The 19,349-nt window shown below is 57.7% G+C and overlaps 1 protein-coding gene across 1 annotated transcript in view; it reads left to right on the top strand.

Moving 5' to 3' along the window:
- LOC137326740 (nesprin-2-like) overlaps positions 1–19,349 on the top strand; it is a 246,195-nt gene that overhangs the window by 203,937 nt on the left and 22,909 nt on the right. Inside the window, exon 46 of the mRNA XM_067992112.1 lies at positions 13,100–13,262. Coding sequence (XP_067848213.1) covers positions 13,100–13,262 — 163 coding nt within the window. The remainder of the gene's footprint in view (positions 1–13,099; positions 13,263–19,349) is intronic.

The raw sequence follows: 19,349 nt of genomic DNA, 5'->3' as shown, positions 1-19,349 counted from the left end.
GTGCTGGGACCCTCCGCCCTGTTGTCGCGAGGTGAGCTGGGACCGTCCGCCCTGTTGTAGTGAGGTGTGCTGGGACCCTCCGCCCTGTTGTAGCGAGGTGAGCTGGGACTGTCCGCCCTGTTGTAGTGAGGTGTGCTGGGACTGTCCGCCCTGTTGTAGTGAGGTGTGCTGGGACCCTCCGCCCTGTTGTAGTGAGGTGTGCTGGGACCCTCCGCCCTGTTGTAGCGAGGTGAGCTGGGACTGTCCGCCCTGTTGTAGTGAGGTGAGCTGGGACTGTCCGCCCTGTTGTAGTGAGGTGAGCTGGGACCCTCCGCCCTGTTGTAATGAGGTGTGCTGGGACCCTCCGCCCTGTTGTAGTGAGGTGAGCTGGGACTGTCCGCCCTGTTGTAGTGAGGTGTGCTGGGACTGTCCGCCCTGTTGTAATGAGGTGTGCTGGGACCCTCCGCCCTGTTGTAGTGAGGTGAGCTGGGACTGTCCGCCCTGTTGTAATGAGGTGAGCTGGGACCCTCCGCCCTGTTGTAGTGAGGTGAGCTGGGACTGTCCGCCCTGTTGTAGTGAGGTGAGCTGGGACTGTCCGCCCTGTTGTAGTGAGGTGAGCTGGGACTGTCCGCCCTGTTGTAGTGAGGTGAGCTGGGACCCTCCGCCCTGTTGTAATGAGGTGTGCTGGGACCCTCCGCCCTGTTGTAGTGAGGTGAGCTGGGACTGTCCGCCCTGTTGTAGTGAGGTGTGCTGGGACTGTCCGCCCTGTTGTAGTGAGGTGAGCTGGGACTGTCCGCCCTGTTGTAGTGAGGTGAGCTGGGACTGTCCGCCCTGTTGTAGTGAGGTGTGCTGGGACCCTCCGCCCTGTTGTAATGAGGTGAGCTGGGACTGTCCGCCCTGTTGTAGTGAGGTGAGCTGGGACTGTCCGCCCTGTTGTAGTGAGGTGTGCTGGGACCGTCCGCCCTGTTGTAGTGAGATGTGCTGGGACTGTCCGCCCTGTTGTAGTGAGGTGTGCTGGGACTGTCCGCCCTGTTGTCGCGGAGTGTGCTGGGACCCTCCGCCCTGTTGTAGTGAGGTGTGCTGGGACCCTCCGCCCTGTTGTAGTGAGGTGTGCTGGGACCCTCCGCCCTGTTGTCGCGAGGTGAGCTGGGACCGTCCGCCCTGTTGTAGTGAGGTGTGCTGGGACTGTCCGCCCTGTTGTCGCGAGGTGAGCTGGGACCCTCCGCCCTGTTGTAGCGAGGTGTGCTGGGACCCTCCGCCCTGTTGTCGCGAGGTGAGCTGGGACCGTCCGCCCTGTTGTAGTGAGGTGTGCTGGGACCCTCCGCCCTGTTGTAGCGAGGTGAGCTGGGACTGTCCGCCCTGTTGTAGTAAGGTGTGCTGGGACTGTCCGCCCTGTTGTAGTGAGGTGTGCTGGGACCCTCCGCCCTGTTGTAGCGAGGTGAGCTGGGACTGTCCGCCCTGTTGTAGTAAGGTGTGCTGGGACTGTCCGCCCTGTTGTAGTGAGGTGTGCTGGGACCCTCCGCCCTGTTGTAGTGAGGTGTGCTGGGACTGTCCGCCCTGTTGTAGTGAGGTGTGCTGGGACTGTCCGCCCTGTTGTAGTGAGGTGTGCTGGGACCCTCCGCCCTGTTGTAGCGAGGTGTGCTGGGACCCTCCGCCCTGTTGTAGTAAGGTGTGCTGGGACCCTCCGCCCTGTTGTAGTGAGGTGTGCTGGGACCCTCCGCCCTGTTGTAGCGAGGTGTGCTGGGACCCTCCGCCCTGTTGTAGCGAGGTGTGCTGGGACCCTCCGCCCTGTTGTAGCGAGGTGTGCTGGGACCCTCCGCCCTGTTGTAGTGAGGTGTGCTGGGACTGTCCGCCCTGTTGTAGTGAGGTGTGCTGGGACCCTCCGCCCTGTTGTAGTGAGATGTGCTGGGACTGTCCGCCCTGTTGTAGTGAGGTGTGCTGGGACCGTCCGCCCTGTTGTAGTGAGATGTGCTGGGACTGTCCGCCCTGTTGTAGTGAGGTGTGCTGGGACTGTCCGCCCTGTTGTCGCGGAGTGTGCTGGGACCCTCCGCCCTGTTGTAGTGAGGTGTGCTGGGACCCTCCGCCCTGTTGTAGTGAGGTGTGCTGGGACCCTCCGCCCTGTTGTCGCGAGGTGAGCTGGGACCGTCCGCCCTGTTGTAGTGAGGTGTGCTGGGACTGTCCGCCCTGTTGTCGCGAGGTGAGCTGGGACCCTCCGCCCTGTTGTAGCGAGGTGTGCTGGGACCCTCCGCCCTGTTGTCGCGAGGTGAGCTGGGACCGTCCGCCCTGTTGTAGTGAGGTGTGCTGGGACCCTCCGCCCTGTTGTAGCGAGGTGAGCTGGGACTGTCCGCCCTGTTGTAGTGAGGTGTGCTGGGACTGTCCGCCCTGTTGTAGTGAGGTGTGCTGGGACCATCCGCCCTGTTGTAGTGAGGTGTGCTGGGACCCTCCGCCCTGTTGTAGCGAGGTGAGCTGGGACTGTCCGCCCTGTTGTAGTGAGGTGAGCTGGGACTGTCCGCCCTGTTGTAGTGAGGTGAGCTGGGACCCTCCGCCCTGTTGTAATGAGGTGTGCTGGGACCCTCCGCCCTGTTGTAGTGAGGTGAGCTGGGACTGTCCGCCCTGTTGTAGTGAGGTGTGCTGGGACTGTCCGCCCTGTTGTAATGAGGTGTGCTGGGACCCTCCGCCCTGTTGTAGTGAGGTGAGCTGGGACTGTCCGCCCTGTTGTAATGAGGTGAGCTGGGACCCTCCGCCCTGTTGTAGTGAGGTGAGCTGGGACTGTCCGCCCTGTTGTAGTGAGGTGAGCTGGGACTGTCCGCCCTGTTGTAGTGAGGTGAGCTGGGACCCTCCGCCCTGTTGTAATGAGGTGTGCTGGGACCCTCCGCCCTGTTGTAGTGAGGTGAGCTGGGACTGTCCGCCCTGTTGTAGTGAGGTGTGCTGGGACTGTCCGCCCTGTTGTAGTGAGGTGAGCTGGGACTGTCCGCCCTGTTGTAGTGAGGTGAGCTGGGACTGTCCGCCCTGTTGTAGTGAGGTGTGCTGGGACCCTCCGCCCTGTTGTAATGAGGTGAGCTGGGACTGTCCGCCCTGTTGTAGTGAGGTGAGCTGGGACTGTCCGCCCTGTTGTAGTGAGGTGTGCTGGGACCGTCCGCCCTGTTGTAGTGAGATGTGCTGGGACTGTCCGCCCTGTTGTAGTGAGGTGTGCTGGGACTGTCCGCCCTGTTGTCGCGGAGTGTGCTGGGACCCTCCGCCCTGTTGTAGTGAGGTGTGCTGGGACCCTCCGCCCTGTTGTAGTGAGGTGTGCTGGGACCCTCCGCCCTGTTGTCGCGAGGTGAGCTGGGACCGTCCGCCCTGTTGTAGTGAGGTGTGCTGGGACTGTCCGCCCTGTTGTCGCGAGGTGAGCTGGGACCCTCCGCCCTGTTGTAGCGAGGTGTGCTGGGACCCTCCGCCCTGTTGTCGCGAGGTGAGCTGGGACCGTCCGCCCTGTTGTAGTGAGGTGTGCTGGGACCCTCTGCCCTGTTGTAGCGAGGTGAGCTGGGACTGTCCGCCCTGTTGTAGTAAGGTGTGCTGGGACTGTCCGCCCTGTTGTAGTGAGGTGTGCTGGGACCCTCCGCCCTGTTGTAGCGAGGTGAGCTGGGACTGTCCGCCCTGTTGTAGTGAGGTGTGCTGGGACTGTCCGCCCTGTTGTAGTGAGGTGAGCTGGGACTGTCCGCCCTGTTGTAGTGAGGTGAGCTGGGACTGTCCGCCCTGTTGTAGTGAGGTGAGCTGGGACCCTCCGCCCTGTTGTAATGAGGTGAGCTGGGACTGTCCGCCCTGTTGTAGTGAGGTGAGCTGGGACCCTCCGCCCTGTTGTAATGAGGTGTGCTGGGACCCTCCGCCCTGTTGTAGTGAGGTGTGCTGGGACTGTCCGCCCTGTTGTAGTGAGGTGTGCTGGGACTGTCCGCCCTGTTGTAGTGAGGTGTGCTGGGACTGTCCGCCCTGTTGTAGTGAGGTGAGCTGGGACTGTCCGCCCTGTTGTAGTGAGGTGTGCTGGGACTGTCCGCCCTGTTGTAGTGAGGTGAGCTGGGACTGTCCGCCCTGTTGTAGTGAGGTGTGCTGGGACCCTCCGCCCTGTTGTAGCGAGGTGAGCTGGGACTGTCCGCCCTGTTGTAGTGAGGTGTGCTGGGACTGTCCGCCCTGTTGTAGTGAGGTGAGCTGGGACTGTCCGCCCTGTTGTAGTGAGGTGAGCTGGGACTGTCCGCCCTGTTGTAGTGAGGTGTGCTGGGACCCTCCGCCCTGTTGTAATGAGGTGAGCTGGGACTGTCCGCCCTGTTGTAGTGAGGTGAGCTGGGACTGTCCGCCCTGTTGTAGTGAGGTGTGCTGGGACCCTCCGCCCTGTTGTAATGAGGTGTGCTGGGACTGTCCGCCCTGTTGTAGTGAGGTGTGCTGGGACTGTCCGCCCTGTTGTAATGAGGTGTGCTGGGACTGTCTGCCCTGTTGTAGTGAGGTGTGCTGGGACTGTCCGCCCTGTTGTAATGAGGTGTGCTGGGACTGTCCGCCCTGTTGTAGTGAGGTGTGCTGGGACTGTCCGCCCTGTTGTAGTGAGGTGTGCTGGGACTGTCCGCCCTGTTGTAGTGAGGTGTGCTGGGACTGTCCGCCCTGTTGTCGCGGAGTGTGCAGGGACCCTCCGCCCTGTTGTAGTGAGGTGAGCTGGGACTGTCCGCCCTGTTGTAGTGAGGTGAGCTGGGACTGTCCGCCCTGTTGTAGTGAGGTGAGCTGGGACCCTCCGCCCTGTTGTAGTGAGGTGTGCTGGGACTGTCCGCCCTGTTGTAGTGAGGTGTGCTGGGACTGTCCGCCCTGTTGTAGTGAGGTGTGCTGGGACTGTCCGCCCTGTTGTAGCGAGGTGTGCTGGGACCCTCCGCCCTGTTGTAGTGAGATGAGCTGGGACTGTCCGCCCTGTTGTAGTGAGGTGAGCTGGGACCCTCCGCCCTGTTGTAGCGAGGTGTGCTGGGACCCTCCGCCCTGTTGTAGTGAGGTGAGCTGGGACCCTCCGCCCTGTTGTAGTGAGGTGTGCTGGGACTGTCCGCCCCGCTGTAGTGAGGTGAGCTGGGACTGTCCGCCCTGTTGTAGTGAGGTGTGCTGGGACCGTCCGCCCTGTTGTAGCGAGGTGTGCTGGGACTGTCCGCCCCGCTGTAGTGAGGTGAGCTGGGACTGTCCGCCCTGTTGTAGTGAGGTGTGCTGGCACCCTCCGCCCTGTTGTAGTGAGGTGAGCTGGGACTGTCCGCCCCGCTGTAGTAAGGTGTGCTGGGACCCTCCGCCCTGTTGTAGTGAGGTGAGCTGGGACTGTCCGCCCTGTTGTAATGAGGTGAGCTGGGACTGTCCGCCCTGTTGTAGTAAGGTGAGCTGGGACTGTCCGCCCTGTTGTAATGAGGTGAGCTGGGACTGTCCGCCCTGTTGTAATGAGGTGAGCTGGGACTGTCCGCCCTGTTGTAATGAGGTGAGCTGGGACTGTCCGCCCTGTTGTAATGAGGTGAGCTGGGACTGTCCGCCCTGTTGTAGTGAGGTGAGCTGGGACTGTCCGCCCTGTTGTAATGAGGTGAGCTGGGACTGTCCGCCCTGTTGTAATGAGGTGAGCTGGGACTGTCCGCCCTGTTGTAATGAGGTGAGCTGGGACTGTCCGCCCTGTTGTAATGAGGTGAGCTGGGACTGTCCGCCCTGTTGTAGTGAGGTGTGCTGGGACTGTCCGCCCTGTTGTAGTGAGGTGAGCTGGGACTGTCCGCCCTGTTGTAGTGAGGTGAGCTGGGACTGTCCGCCCTGTTGTAGTGAGGTGTGCTGGGACCCTCCGCCCTGTTGTAGTGAGGTGAGCTGGGACTGTCCGCCCTGTTGTAGTGAGGTGAGCTGGGACTGTCCGCCCTGTTGTAGTGAGGTGTGCTGGGACCCTCCGCCCTGTTGTAGTGAGGTGTGCTGGGACCCTCCGCCCTGTTGTAATGAGGTGAGCTGGGACCCTCCGCCCTGTTGTAGTGAGGTGTGCTGGGGCCCTCCGCCCTGTTGTAGTGAGGTGAGCTGGGACCCTCCGCCCTGTTGTAGTGAGGTGTGCTGGGACTGTCCGCCTTGTTGTAGTGAGGTGAGCTGGGACCCTCCGCCCTGTTGTAATGAGGTGAGCTGGGACCCTCCGCCCTGTTGTAGTGAGGTGTGCTGGGACCCTCCGCCCTGTTGTAATGAGGTGAGCTGGGACCCTCCGCCCTGTTGTAGTGAGGTGTGCTGGGACTGTCCGCCCTGTTGTAGTGAGGTGAGCTGGGACCCTCCGCCCTGTTGTAATGAGGTGAGCTGGGACCCTCCGCCCTGTTGTAGTGAGGTGTGCTGGGACCCTCCGCCCTGTTGTAATGAGGTGAGCTGGGACCCTCCGCCCTGTTGTAGTGAGGTGTGCTGGGACTGTCCGCCCTGTTGTAGTGAGGTGAGCTGGGACCCTCCGCCCTGTTGTAGTGAGGTGTGCTGGGACTGTCCGCCCTGTTGTAGTGAGGTGAGCTGGGACTGTCCGCCCTGTTGTAGTGAGGTGAGCTGGGACCCTCCGCCCTGTTGTAATGAGGTGAGCTGGGACCCTCCGCCCTGTTGTAGTGAGGTGTGCTGGGACTGTCCGCCCTGTTGTGGTGAGGTGAGCTGGGACTGTCCGCCCCGCTGTAGCGAGGTGAGCTGGGACCCTCCGCCCTGTTGTAGCGAGGTGTGCTGGGACTGATGTGGCCCTTTCTCCTCTGTGCTGGTTGTAAATTCTCGCTGCCTCTGATCTGTAATCCAGTTGAATGACTCTGTTGAGACAGAGACTGCGCCTGTGTGACTTTTCTCTGTGGGAATGTGTTGTGTTAAATGATGGAGCTGAATTGTGCAGGGCCTGGTGACTGACAGTTGATGGGATCAGCTGTTTGCTGTGGAGCTGGTTTAAGCCGGGGCCCAGTCTGTGCGTCCTGCCTGTCGAGGACAGTCGTTGTCCCAGTCATCTCTGAGAGGCTATTTACAAGTGGCTTTGTAGGTGACTCCAGGACGCCCCTCGCAGTTACCGTGACGATCGGGATCTGGTACCCTTTTAAATTGGCTGATCGGCATCATTCCAGTGAAACCTGAGAGGGGAGGGGGAGGGGTTGGTGCAGGCTGGGCTGGGGATGGAGGAGGGGGTGGGATAGAATAATTTGCCTTGTGCAGTGTTACATGTGTGTGTGCATAGATTACAGGGTAGAGCCTGCTTTGCTGGTGAGGCCTCTCTCTCCCCTCTCTCTCCCCTCTCTCTCCTCTCTGTGTCTCTCACCTGGGAAATGCAGCACCGTGCTGATTCCTCAGCCAGGTATCTCCTGGACACTAGTTCGGTTTGAATCCAGAGCTCAGAGTGATCCTGTGAAGCTCGATCCCGTGTTTGACGGTAAGCTGTGTGTTTTGTACCAACATCACTTCATGTTGGCCGTGCTTGATTAGTTCATTCGACAGAGATTTGATTCGGTTCCAAATGCACTGTATTGTGTGTGCGCCTGTATATGTGCGCCTGTATATGTGCGCCTGTGTGTGCGCCTGTGTATGCGCGTGTGCGCCTGTGTATGCGCGTGTGCACCTGTGTATGCGCGTGTGTGCGTCTGCATGTGCGCGTGTGTGTGCGCGTGTGTGCCTGTGTATGCGCGTGTGTCTGCATGTGCGCGTGTGTGTGCGCCTGCATGTGCCTCTGCGTCCCTGCGTGCGTGCATCTCTGCATGCGTGTGCACGTGTGTGTGTATATGTGTGTGTACACACACGGACACAGGAATACTGTCTGCCTCATTAAAGGATGCGGACAAAATGGTCTTGATTTGATTTGCATTGTTCCTGCTCCGAGCCTCCCTGTACGCTGATGAAAGCATCGACTTGAAAGGTCATTTGTTGAAGGGAGATACCAGCCTGAGCAGCCCTGAAATACACCGGGAGACAGGGAGGGGGGGATCCTTGGTGAGTCTCCGGACCCACGGGGAAGGACCACGGTGCTCGGTCGATTCTTCCTTTGGTTCATGTCAGACTGAGTCGTGGTCCAAACAGGAAGTTGATTTGTGGACAAATCTTTATTTTCCGCTAGGCTTGGTATTGATGAAAGGGATGATTTGCTGACACTGAGTGTTTGTGCCTGTGTGTTTACAGGACTGTTGGGGGAGGGGATTTATAGATTGCAGGCTGTAGATAAGTGGATGTGGGAGAGTAGGTTAGACTATGTGTGCATGGGAGGGGGCCGGTGACGCACTGGGGGGAGAGAGTCGGTGACGCACTGGGGGGAGGGAGCCGGTGACGCACTGGGGGGAGGGAGCCGGTGACGCACTGGGGGGAGAGAGTCGGTGACGCACTGGGGGGAGGGAGCCGGTGACGCACTGGGGGGAGAGAGTCGGTGACGCACTGGGGGGAGAGAGTCGGTGACGCACTGGGGGGAGAGAGTCGGTGACGCACTGGGGGGAGAGAGTCGGTGACGCACTGGGGGGAGAGAGTCGGTGACGCACTGGGGGGAGAGAGTCGGTGACGCACTGGGGGGAGGGAGCCGGTGACGCACTGGGGGGAGAGAGTCGGTGACGCACTGGGGGGAGAGAGTCGGTGACGCACTGGGGGGAGGGAGCCGGTGACGCACTGGGGGGAGAGAGTCGGTGACGCACTGGGGGGAGGGAGCCGGTGACGCACTGGGGGGAGAGAGTCGGTGACGCACTGGGGGGAGGGGGAGCCGGTGACGCACTGGGGGGAGAGAGTCGGTGACGCACTGGGGGGAGGGAGCCGGTGACGCACTGGGGGGAGGGGGAGCCGGTGACGCACTGGGGGGAGAGAGTCGGTGACGCACTGGGGGGAGGGAGCCGGTGACGCACTGGGGGGAGAGAGTCGGTGACGCACTGGGGGGAGGGAGCCGGTGACGCACTGGGGGGAGGGGGAGCCGGTGACGCACTGGGGGGAGGGGGAGCCGGTGACGCACTGGGGGGAGGGGGAGCCGGTGACGCACTGGGGGGAGGGGGAGCCGGTGACGCACTGGGGGGAGGGGAGCCGGTGACGCACTGGGGGGAGGGGGCCGGTGACGCACTGGGGGGAGGGGGAGCCGGTGACGCACTGGGGGGAGGGGGCCGGTGACGCACTGGGGGGAGGGGGAGCCGGTGACGCACTGGGGGGAGGGGAGTCGGTGACGCACTGGGGGGAGGGGGAGCCGGTGACGCACTGGGGGGAGGGGGCCGGTGACGCACTGGGGGGAGGGGGAGCCGGTGACGCACTGGGGGGAGGGGGCCGGTGACGCACTGGGGGGAGGGGGCCGGTGACGCACTGGGGGGAGGGAGCCGGTGACGCACTGGGGGGAGGGGAGCCGGTGACGCACTGGGGGGAGGGGGAGCCGGTGACGCACTGGGGGGAGGGGAGCCGGTGACGCACTGGGGGGAGGGGAGCCGGTGACGCACTGGGGGGAGGGAGCCGGTGACGCACTGGGGGGAGGGGGAGCCGGTGACGCACTGGGGGGAGGGAGCCGGTGACGCACTGGGGGGAGGGAGCCGGTGACGCACTGGGGGGAGGGAGCCGGTGACGCACTGGGGGGAGGGGGAGCCGGTGACGCACTGGGGGGAGGGGGAGCCGGTGACGCACTGGGGGGAGAGAGTCGGTGACGCACTGGGGGGAGGGGGCCGGTGACGCACTGGGGGGAGGGGGAGCCGGTGACGCACTGGGGGGAGGGAGCCGGTGACGCACTGGGGGGAGGGAGCCGGTGACGCACTGGGGGGAGGGGGAGCCGGTGACGCACTGGGGGGAGAGAGTCGGTGACGCACTGGGGGGAGGGAGCCGGTGACGCACTGGGGGGAGGGAGCCGGTGACGCACTGGGGGGAGGGAGCCGGTGACGCACTGGGGGGAGAGAGTCGGTGACGCACTGGGGGGAGAGAGTCGGTGACGCACTGGGGGGAGGGAGCCGGTGACGCACTGGGGGGAGGGAGCCGGTGACGCACTGGGGGGAGGGAGCCGGTGACGCACTGGGGGGAGGGGGAGCCGGTGACGCACTGGGGGGAGGGAGCCGGTGACGCACTGGGGGGAGGGGGAGCCGGTGACGCACTGGGGGGAGGGGGAGCCGGTGACGCACTGGGGGGAGGGAGCCGGTGACGCACTGGGGGGAGGGGGAGCCGGTGACGCACTGGGGGGAGGGGGCCGGTGACGCACTGGGGGGAGGGGGCCGGTGACGCACTGGGGGGAGGGGGCCGGTGACGCACTGGGGGGAGGGAGCCGGTGACGCACTGGGGGGAGGGGGCCGGTGACGCACTGGGGGGAGGGGGAGCCGGTGACGCACTGGGGGGAGGGGGCCGGTGACGCACTGGGGGGAGGGGGAGCCGGTGACGCACTGGGGGGAGGGGGCCGGTGACGCACTGGGGGGAGGGGGCCGGTGACGCACTGGGGGGAGGGGGAGCCGGTGACGCACTGGGGGGAGGGAGCCGGTGACGCACTGGGGGGAGGGGGCCGGTGACGCACTGGGGGGAGGGAGCCGGTGACGCACTGGGGGGAGGGGGCCGGTGACGCACTGGGGGGAGAGAGCCGGTGACGCACTGGGGGGAGGGGGCCGGTGACGCACTGGGGGGAGGGGGACTCAGTGGTGCACTGGGAGGGAGCTGGTATTGGTTGAAGGATAAATATTGGCCAGGAGAACTCCCCTCCTCTTCTTCGAAATAGTGCCATGGGATCTTTTACACCCACCTGTTTAATTTCTCATCCAAAAGACGGCCCCTCCGACAGTGCGGCGCTCCCTCAGTACTGACCCTCCGACAGTGCAGCGCTCCCTCAGTACTGACCCTCCGACAGTGCAGCACTCCCTCAGTACTGACCCTCCGACAGTGCAGCACTCCCTCAGTACTGACCCTCCGACAGTGCAGCACTCCCTCAGTACAGACCCTCCGACAGTGCGGCGCTCCCTCAGTACTGACCCTCCGACAGTGCGGCGCTCCCTCAGTACCGACCCTCCGACAGTGCGGCGCTCCCTCAGTACTGACCCTCCGACACTGCGGCGCTCCCTCAGTACTGACCCTCCGACAGTGCGGCGCTCCCTCAGTACTGACCCTCCGACAGTGCGGCGCTCCCTCAGTACCGACCCTCCGACAGTGCGGCGCTCCCTCAGTACCGACCCTCCGACAGTGCGGCGCTCCCTCAGTACCGCCCCTCCGACAGTGCGGCGCTCCCTCAGTACTGACCCTCCGACAGTGCGGCGCTCCCTCAGTACTGACCCTCCGACAGTGCGGCGCTCCCTCAGTACTGACCCTCCGACAGTGCAGCGCTCCCTCAGTACTGACCCTCCGACAGTGCAGCGCTCCCTCAGTACTGACCCTCCGACAGTGCGGCGCTCCCTCAGTACCGCCCCTCCGACAGTGCGGCGCTCCCTCAGTACCGACCCTCCGACACTGCGGCGCTCCCTCAGTACTGACCCTCCGACAGCGCGGCGCTCCCTCAGTACTGACCCTCCGACAGCGCGGCGCTCCCTCAGCACTGCCCCTCCGACAGTGCGGCGCTCCCTCAGCACTGCCCCTCCGACAGTGCGGCGCTCCCTCAGCACTGACCCTCCGACAGCGCGGCGCTCCCTCAGTACTGACCCTCCGACAGTGCGGCGCTCCCTCAGTACTGACCCTCCGACAGCGCGGCGCTCCCTCAGTACTGGACTGGGAGAGTCAGCCTGGATCATTTGGGGCTCAAACCCATGACCTTGTGACTCTGAAGTGCAGCCACTGAGCCACGGCCGACCCAATTCAAGACCCTCAACGTTTAACCTTTAACACTGAGCGGGTTTAATTCCTCTGTGTGATTGTGAGGATACGATGGTGGATGGTATTTTGGACGTGTCGAGGCGGTCCCGGATCACTGTGGGTAAACGTGCCCACGCGGGCCCAGAGTGGCACTGAGCCCGACAGACCAGACGGTCCCAGGTTCAGGCCCTGCCGAGTTAGCTGATCTCGGCAATAAGGTCGCTGCCATTGGCCTCCGCGCGACTGGCTTAGGGTCGGGGGTGGGGTGGGCGGGAGATCGACTATCGGCCGGGGTTCGCGCTCCCGATCACCGTCTGTTCACCGCTGAAGGAAAGTGCATGTCTGCATGTCGACAGAGGGTGAGGACAGGATCGGGGCCCGGCCGCGATGCTTGCCGTGGTTGAATAGCCTGCTGACGCTGGCTGCCGAGCCTCGCACATGAGGAATGGCCAGAGGGAGGCCGGTGACTTCTGAAACCCGTGGCTCAGCAAGAGCCGGGGCCTTCAGGAGAGGGGAGGGGAGGGGAGGGGAGGGGATGGGAGGGCAGGGGGCTTGAGGGCAGGCAGTCACTCTGAATTCCCACATCAATCGTCTTCATGTCACATCCTTAAAGGTGGCAGAAAAGGCGAGAAGGCTGTTTTAAAAAATCCTGGGCTTTAATATTGGAGGCGTAGAGTTCAAAAGCAAGGAAGTTATGCTGAACCCTTTATAAAACACTGGTCAGGCCTCAGCTGGAGTATTGTGTTCAATTCTGGGCACCACACTTTAGGAAGGATGTCAAGGCCTTAGAGAGGGCGCAGAGGAGATTTACTAGAATGGTATCAGGGGTGAGGGACTTCAGTTATGTGGAGAGACTGGAGAAGCTGGGATTGTTCTCCTTAGAGCAGAAAAGGTTAAGGGGAGATTTGATAGAGGTGTTCAAAATCATGAAGGATTTTGACAGAGTAAATCAGGAGAAACTGTTTCCAGTGGCAGGAGGGGACACAGATTTAAGATAATTGGCAGAAGAACCAGAGGGGAGATGAGGAAATATTTTTTTTACGCAGCGAGTTGTTCTGATCTGGAATGCGCTGCCTGAAAGGGCGGTGGAAGCAGATTCAATTGAAACTTTCAAAAGGGAGTTGGAAAAATACTCGAAAGGAAAAAATTTACAGGGCTACGGGGAAAGGGCAGGGGGGAGTGGGACTCATTGGATAGCTCTCTCAAAGAGCCGGCACAGGCACGATGGGCTGAATGGCCTCTTCCTGTGCTGTGTGATTCTATGTGATACATTGGTTGATGGCAGGCACCCTCCCCCGCGCCCCCACCGTGGCCCGTGTGACTGAGCCGCAGAGTGTTATGGAGGTCAGGAGCTGGACAACTCTCTTCTCCGTGGGATGGTCGTTGCCTGATCCCTTGTGAATTTCTCGTTCCCTCTCAGGGTGAAGAAGTTGAAGGACACTCTGTGCTCCGTGCAGCTCCTCAACAGGGAGATGAGCAGCCTGCGCACCTGGCTCTCTCGCATCGAGTCCGAACTCTCCAAGCCCGTCGTTTACAACATCTGCGACGATCAGGAAATTGAGAAGAAACTTGCAGAGCAGCAGGTGAGTGGGAGAGGAACAGGAGGAGGCCATTCAGCCCCTCGAGCCTGTTATATAGGAACAGGAGGAGGCCATTCAGCCCCTCGAGCCTCTTACAAAGGAACAGGAGGAGGCCATTCAGCCCCTCGAGCCTGTTACAAAGGAACAGGAGGAGGCCATTCAGCCCCTCGTGCCTGTTACATAGGAACAGGAGGAGGCCATTCAGCCCCTCGAGCCTGTTACATAGGAACAGGAGGAGGCCATTCAGCCCCTCGTGCCTGTTACATGGGAACAGGAGGAGGCCATTCAGCCCCTTGAGCCTGTTACAAAGGAACAGGAGGAGGCCATTCAGCCCCTCGTGCCTGTTACATAGGAACAGGAGGAGGCCATTCAGCCCCTTGAGCCTATTACAAAGGTAGTAATCTCTGGATTACTCCCAGTACCACGTGCTAATGAGTATAGAAATAAGAGGATAGAGCAGACGAATGTGTGGCTCGAGAGATGGTGCAGGAGGGAGGGCGAGGGCATTGGGACCAGTTCTGGGGAAGATGGGACATGTACAGGCTGGACGGGTTGCACCTCAACGGAGCTGGGACCAATGTCCTCGCGGGGAGGGTCACTAGTGCTGTGTTGGTGGGGGGGGGCGGGGGAGTTTAAACTAATTTGGCAGGTGGATGGGCACGAGGATGTAACATTGGAAAGGAGAAACAAGGGACATGAAGGATTGGGGGACAAAGATTCACGAGAGCAAGTAATCGTATTAGGTGGGGTCAGACTAAGAGAGAGTACAAGAAAGTCTAAGATAGGTTTACAGTGCATGTGTTTAAACGCACGAAGTGTGGTAAACAAGGTCGGTGAGCTGCAGGCACAAATAACCACACGGGAATATGATGTCATGGCAACAACGGAGACCTGGCTCAAAAAAGAGCAGGATTGGAGACTAAATATTCCTGGATACAAGGTGTTCAGGAAAGTTGGGGAAGGAAAGAAAGGGGTGGTGGGGGGGGGAATATTGATTAATGGGAATATTGCAGTGCTGGAGAGAGAGGATGTCCTGGAGGGGTCAAGGACAGAATCTATTTGGTTAGAGTTAAGAAACAATAGAGGTGCCATTACACTACTGGGTGTATTCTATAGGCCACCAACTAGTGGGAAGGAGATAGATGCAGGGAAATTACAGAGAAATTACAGAGAAGTGCAAAATCTAGAGAGTAGTGATAACTGGGGACTTCAACTATCCTAATATAGACTGGGATAGTAATAATAATATAAGGGGCACAGAGGGGGAGGAATTTTTGAAATGTGTTCAGGAGTTGGGATGTCTTGTTGAAGTTGTACAGGGCATTGGTGAGGCCACACTTGGAGTACTGTGTACAGTTCTGGTCACCCTATTATAGAAAGGATATTATTAAACTAGAAAGAGTGCAGAAAAGATTTACTAGGATGCTACCGGGACTTGATGGTTTGACTTACAGGGAGAGGTTAGACAGACTGGGACTTTTTTCCCTGGAGAGTAGGAGGTTTAGGGGTGATCTTATAGAAGTCTATAAAATAATGAGGGGCATAGATAAGGTCGATAGTCAAAATCTTTTCCCAAAGGTAGGGGAGTCTATAACGAGGGGACATAGATTTAAGGTGAGAGGGGAGAGATACAAAAGGGTCCAGAGGGGCAATTTTTTCACTCAAAGGGTGGTGAGTGTCTGGAACGAGCTGCCAGAGGCAGTAGTAGAGGCGGGTACAATTTTGTCTTTTAAAAAGCATTTGGACAGTTACATGGGTAAGATGGGTATAGAGGGATATGGGCCAAGTGCAGGCAATTGGGACTAGCTTAGTGGTATAAACTGGGCGACATGGACATGTTGGGCCGAAGGGCCTGTTTCCATGTTGTAAACTTCTATGATTCTATGATTCTATGATAACTTTCTTAACCAGTACATTTCCAGCCCAATGAGGAAGGAGGCATTGCTGGACTTGGTTCTGGGGAATGAGGTGGGCCAAATGGAGCAAGTGCCAGTGGGAGAGCATTTAGGGAACAGCGATTATAATATCATAATATTTAGAATTGCTATGGAAAAGGACACGGACCACTCTAAAGTGAAAATACTCAATTGGAGGAGGGCCAATTTCAGTGGGATGAGAACTGATCTGGCCCGGGTAAATTGGAATCAAAGATTGGCAGGTAAAACTGTAATTGAACAGTGGGTGGACTTTAAGGAGGGGATGGTTCGGGTACAGTCCAGGTACGTTCCCACGCGGGAGAAAGGAGGGCAACTAAAGCCAGAGCTCCCTGGATGACGAAAGAGATAGAGAGTAAGATGAAACTCAAAAAAGGGGTGTATGACAGATGTCAGGTTGATAACACAAGTGAGAACCAGGCTGAATATAGAAAGTTCAGAGGGGAAGTGAAAAAGGAAATAAGAGGGGCAAAGAGAGAGTATGAGAATAGACTGGTGGCAAACATAAAAGGGAATCCAAAAGTCTTCTACAGGCACATAAACAGTAAATGGGTAGTAAGAGGAGGGATGGGGCCGATTAGGGACCAAAAAGGAAATCTACTCAGGGAGGCAGAGAGCATGGCCGAGGTACTAAATGAGACCTTTGCATCTGTCTTTACCAAGGAAGAAGATGCTGTCAGAGTCTCAGTAAAGGAAGATGTAGTTAAGATACTGGATGGGCTAAAAATTGATAAAGAGGAGGTACTAGAAAGGCTAGCTGTACTTAAAGTAGATAAATCACCTGGTCTGGATGGGATGCATCCTAGGCTGCTGAGGGAAGTAAGGGTGGAAATTGCGGAGGTACTGGCCATAATCTTCCAAACATCCGTAGATACGGGGGTGGTGCCAGAGGACTGGAGAATTGCAAATGTTACACCCTTGTTCAAAAAGGGTGTAAGGATAAACCCAGCAACTACAGGCCAGTCAGTTTAACCTCAATGGTGGGGAAACTTTTAGAAACGATAATCCGGGACAGAATTAACAGTCACTTGGACGAGTGTGGATTGATTAGGGAAAGCCAGCACGGATTTGTTAAAGGCAAATAGTGTTTAACGAATCCGATAGAGTTTTTTGATGAGGTAACAGAGAGGGTCGATGAGGGCAATGCAGTTGATGTGATGTATATGGACTTTCAAAAAGTGTTTGATAAAGTGCCGCATAATGGGCTTGTCATCAAAATTTTGGCCAATGGAATAAAGTGGACAGTAGCAACATGGATACAAAATTGGCTAAGGGACAGGAAACAGAGAGTAGTGGTGAACGATTGATTTTTGGACTGGAGGGAGGTGTACAGTGGTGTTCCCCAGGGGTCGGTGCTGGGATTACTGCTTTTCTTGATATATATTAATGACTTGGACTTGGGTGTGCAGGGCACAATTTCAAAATTTGGCGATGACACAAAACTTGGAAATGTAGTGAACAGTGAGGAGGATAGTGATAGACTTCAAGAGGATATAGACAGGCTGGTGGAATGGGCGGACACGTGGCAGATGAAATTTAACGCAGAAAAATGCGAAGTGATACATTTCAGTAGGAAGAACGAGGAGAGGCAATATAAACTAGAGGGCACAATTCTAAAAGGGGTACAGGAACAGAGAGATCTGGGGGTATATGTGCACAAATTGTTGAAGGTGACAGGGCAGGTTGAGAAAGCGGTTAAAAAAGCATACGGGATCCTGGGCTTTATAAATAGAGGCACAGAGTACAAAAGTATGGAAGTCATCATGAACCTTTATAAAACACTGGTTCGGCCACAACTGGAGTATTGTGTCCAGTTCTGGGCACTGCACTTTAGGAAAGATGTGAAGGCCTTAGAGAGGGTGCAGAAGAGATTTACTAGAATGATTCCAGGGATGAGGGACTTTAGTTATGTGGATAGACTGGAGAAGCTGGGGTTGTTCTCTTTGGAACAGAGACGGTTGCGAGGAGATTTGATCGAGGTATTCAAAATCATGAAGGGTCCAGACTGAGTAGATAGAGAGAAACTGTTCCCATTGGTGGAAGGGTCAAGAACCAGAGGACATAGATTTAAGGTGATTGGCAAAAGAACCAAAGGTGACATGAGGAAAAACTTTTTTACACAGCGAGTGGTTATGATCTGGAATGCACTGCCCGAGGGGAAGGTGGAGGTAGATTCAATCATGGCCTTCAAAAGGGAACTGGATAAGTACTTGAAAGGAAAAAATTTACAGGGCTACGAGGATAGGGCGGGGGAGTGGGACTAGCTGGATCGCTCTTGCAGAGAGCCGGCACGGACTCGATGGGCCAAATGGCCTCCTTCCGTGCAGTAACCTTTCTATGATACATCGGAACAGGAGGAGGCCATTCAGCCCCTCGAGCCTGTTCCGCCAATCAATTAGATCATGGCTGATCTGTACCTCAACTCCATTTGCCCGTCCTTGCTCCATACCCCTGATCCCCTTATCCCACAAACATCTATCGATCTCAGTCTTGAAAGCTCCAATTGACCCCCAGCCTCCACAGCTTTTGTCTGAAGAGGGGCCTCAACTATTCATTATATTTATTAATGACTTAGAGAACACAATAGAGAGCCAAATGTGCAAGTTTGCCGATGACACAAAGATTGGTGGCATAGAAAGTAGTGGAGACCAGAGCACAAAATTACAAAGAGTCGTTGATAGATTAAGTGGGTGGGCAGAACTGTGGCAGATGGATTTCAACACAGGTAAGTGTGAGATCATCCATTTTGGATCAAAAAAGGATCGATCCGAGTACTTTTTAAATGGTGAAAAGTTCGGAATAGTTCAAAGAGATTTAGGGGCCCAGGTGCACAGATCACTAAAATGCAGTAGGTACAAAAAATAATCAAAAAGGCCAATGGAATGCTGGCCTTTATAACTAGAGGGCTGGAATATAAAGGGGAGGAGGTTTTGCTCCAGTTATACAAAGCCCCGGATAGACCACACCTGGAGCACTGTGTACAGTCCTGGGCACCGCACCTTAGGAAGGAGATATTGGCCTTGGAGGGAGTGCAGCCCAGATTCACCAGAATATTACCAGGGCTCCAAGGATTAGATTGTGAGAAGAGATTACATAAACTAGCCTTGTATTCCCTGGAATATAGAAGGTTAAGGGGAGATTTGATTGAAATTTCTAGGATTTTGAAAGGAATTGATAAAGGGGTGGGGACGGAGTTGCAGGGAGAGCGGGCGGAGGGAGTGGGGACAAGGTGCGGAGGAGTGGGGGGGGGAGGAGATCCGGGGGGGGGGGAGGGGGAGGGGGAGGGGGGTGGAGTTGCAGGGAGAGCGGGCTGTCTGGGTGAGTGGGGATCTGACACTGCTGGTGAGTGTTCTTGAGGTCACTCCAAGAACCGGTGGACTGCTGAGCACAGAATCACAGCGTACGTGGGTGGAGAGAGGGTAAGGATGGGATCGGACGTGGCTGTGATGTTTCCCACAGCCAAATAGCTTGCCAGCGCTCACTATCCGGGCTCACTTGCTGGGAATGTCTATTGGACCTGCTAGCCCAGGGTGTGCTGGAGGACGCAGAAAACACTTTGACGAAAGATGAAGCTCTATAACATGGAAGGAGTGAACTTATCTTCTACTTGTTATCTTCAGCTTGTGCCTCTGATCTAAAAATAGAAAGTGGTTAATAATTGATGTCACTTTAACCTTCTCCTGCTTTGAGCTGGATTGTGAAGCTGCCAGTGGTGATGGGAGGGAGGGAGACTGGGCTCCTGCTTAATGATGAATAAGCTCTGGTTACCCGCAGGTGATCACTTTACCTGAGCTCCCGTGTCAGTCAGGTTTTATTTTAACTGGTTACTGAGTGAGCTCCTGGTAAATGTTCTCTCTCTCCCTCTCTCTCTCTGTCTGTCTCACTCTCCCTTACTCTCTCTCACTCTCTCTGTCCCTTACTCTCTCTCACTCTCTCTCTGTCCCTTACTCTCTCACTCTCTCTCTGTCCCTTACTCTCTCTCACTCTCTCTCTGTCCCTTATTCTCTCTCACTCTCTCTCTGTCCCTTACTCTCCCTCACTCTCTCTCTGTCCCTTACTCTCTCTCACTCTCTCTCTGTCCCTTACTCTCTCTCACTCTCTCTCTGTCCCTTACTCTCTCTCACTCTCTCTCTGTCCCTTACTCTCTCTCTCCTGA

This window comes from Heptranchias perlo, chromosome 10 (assembly GCF_035084215.1).
Source record: "Heptranchias perlo isolate sHepPer1 chromosome 10, sHepPer1.hap1, whole genome shotgun sequence".
Classification (NCBI taxonomy): Eukaryota; Metazoa; Chordata; class Chondrichthyes; order Hexanchiformes; family Hexanchidae; genus Heptranchias; species Heptranchias perlo.
Note: the sequence above shows the minus strand (reverse complement) of the source record. Positions and strands in the feature narration are given on the sequence as shown.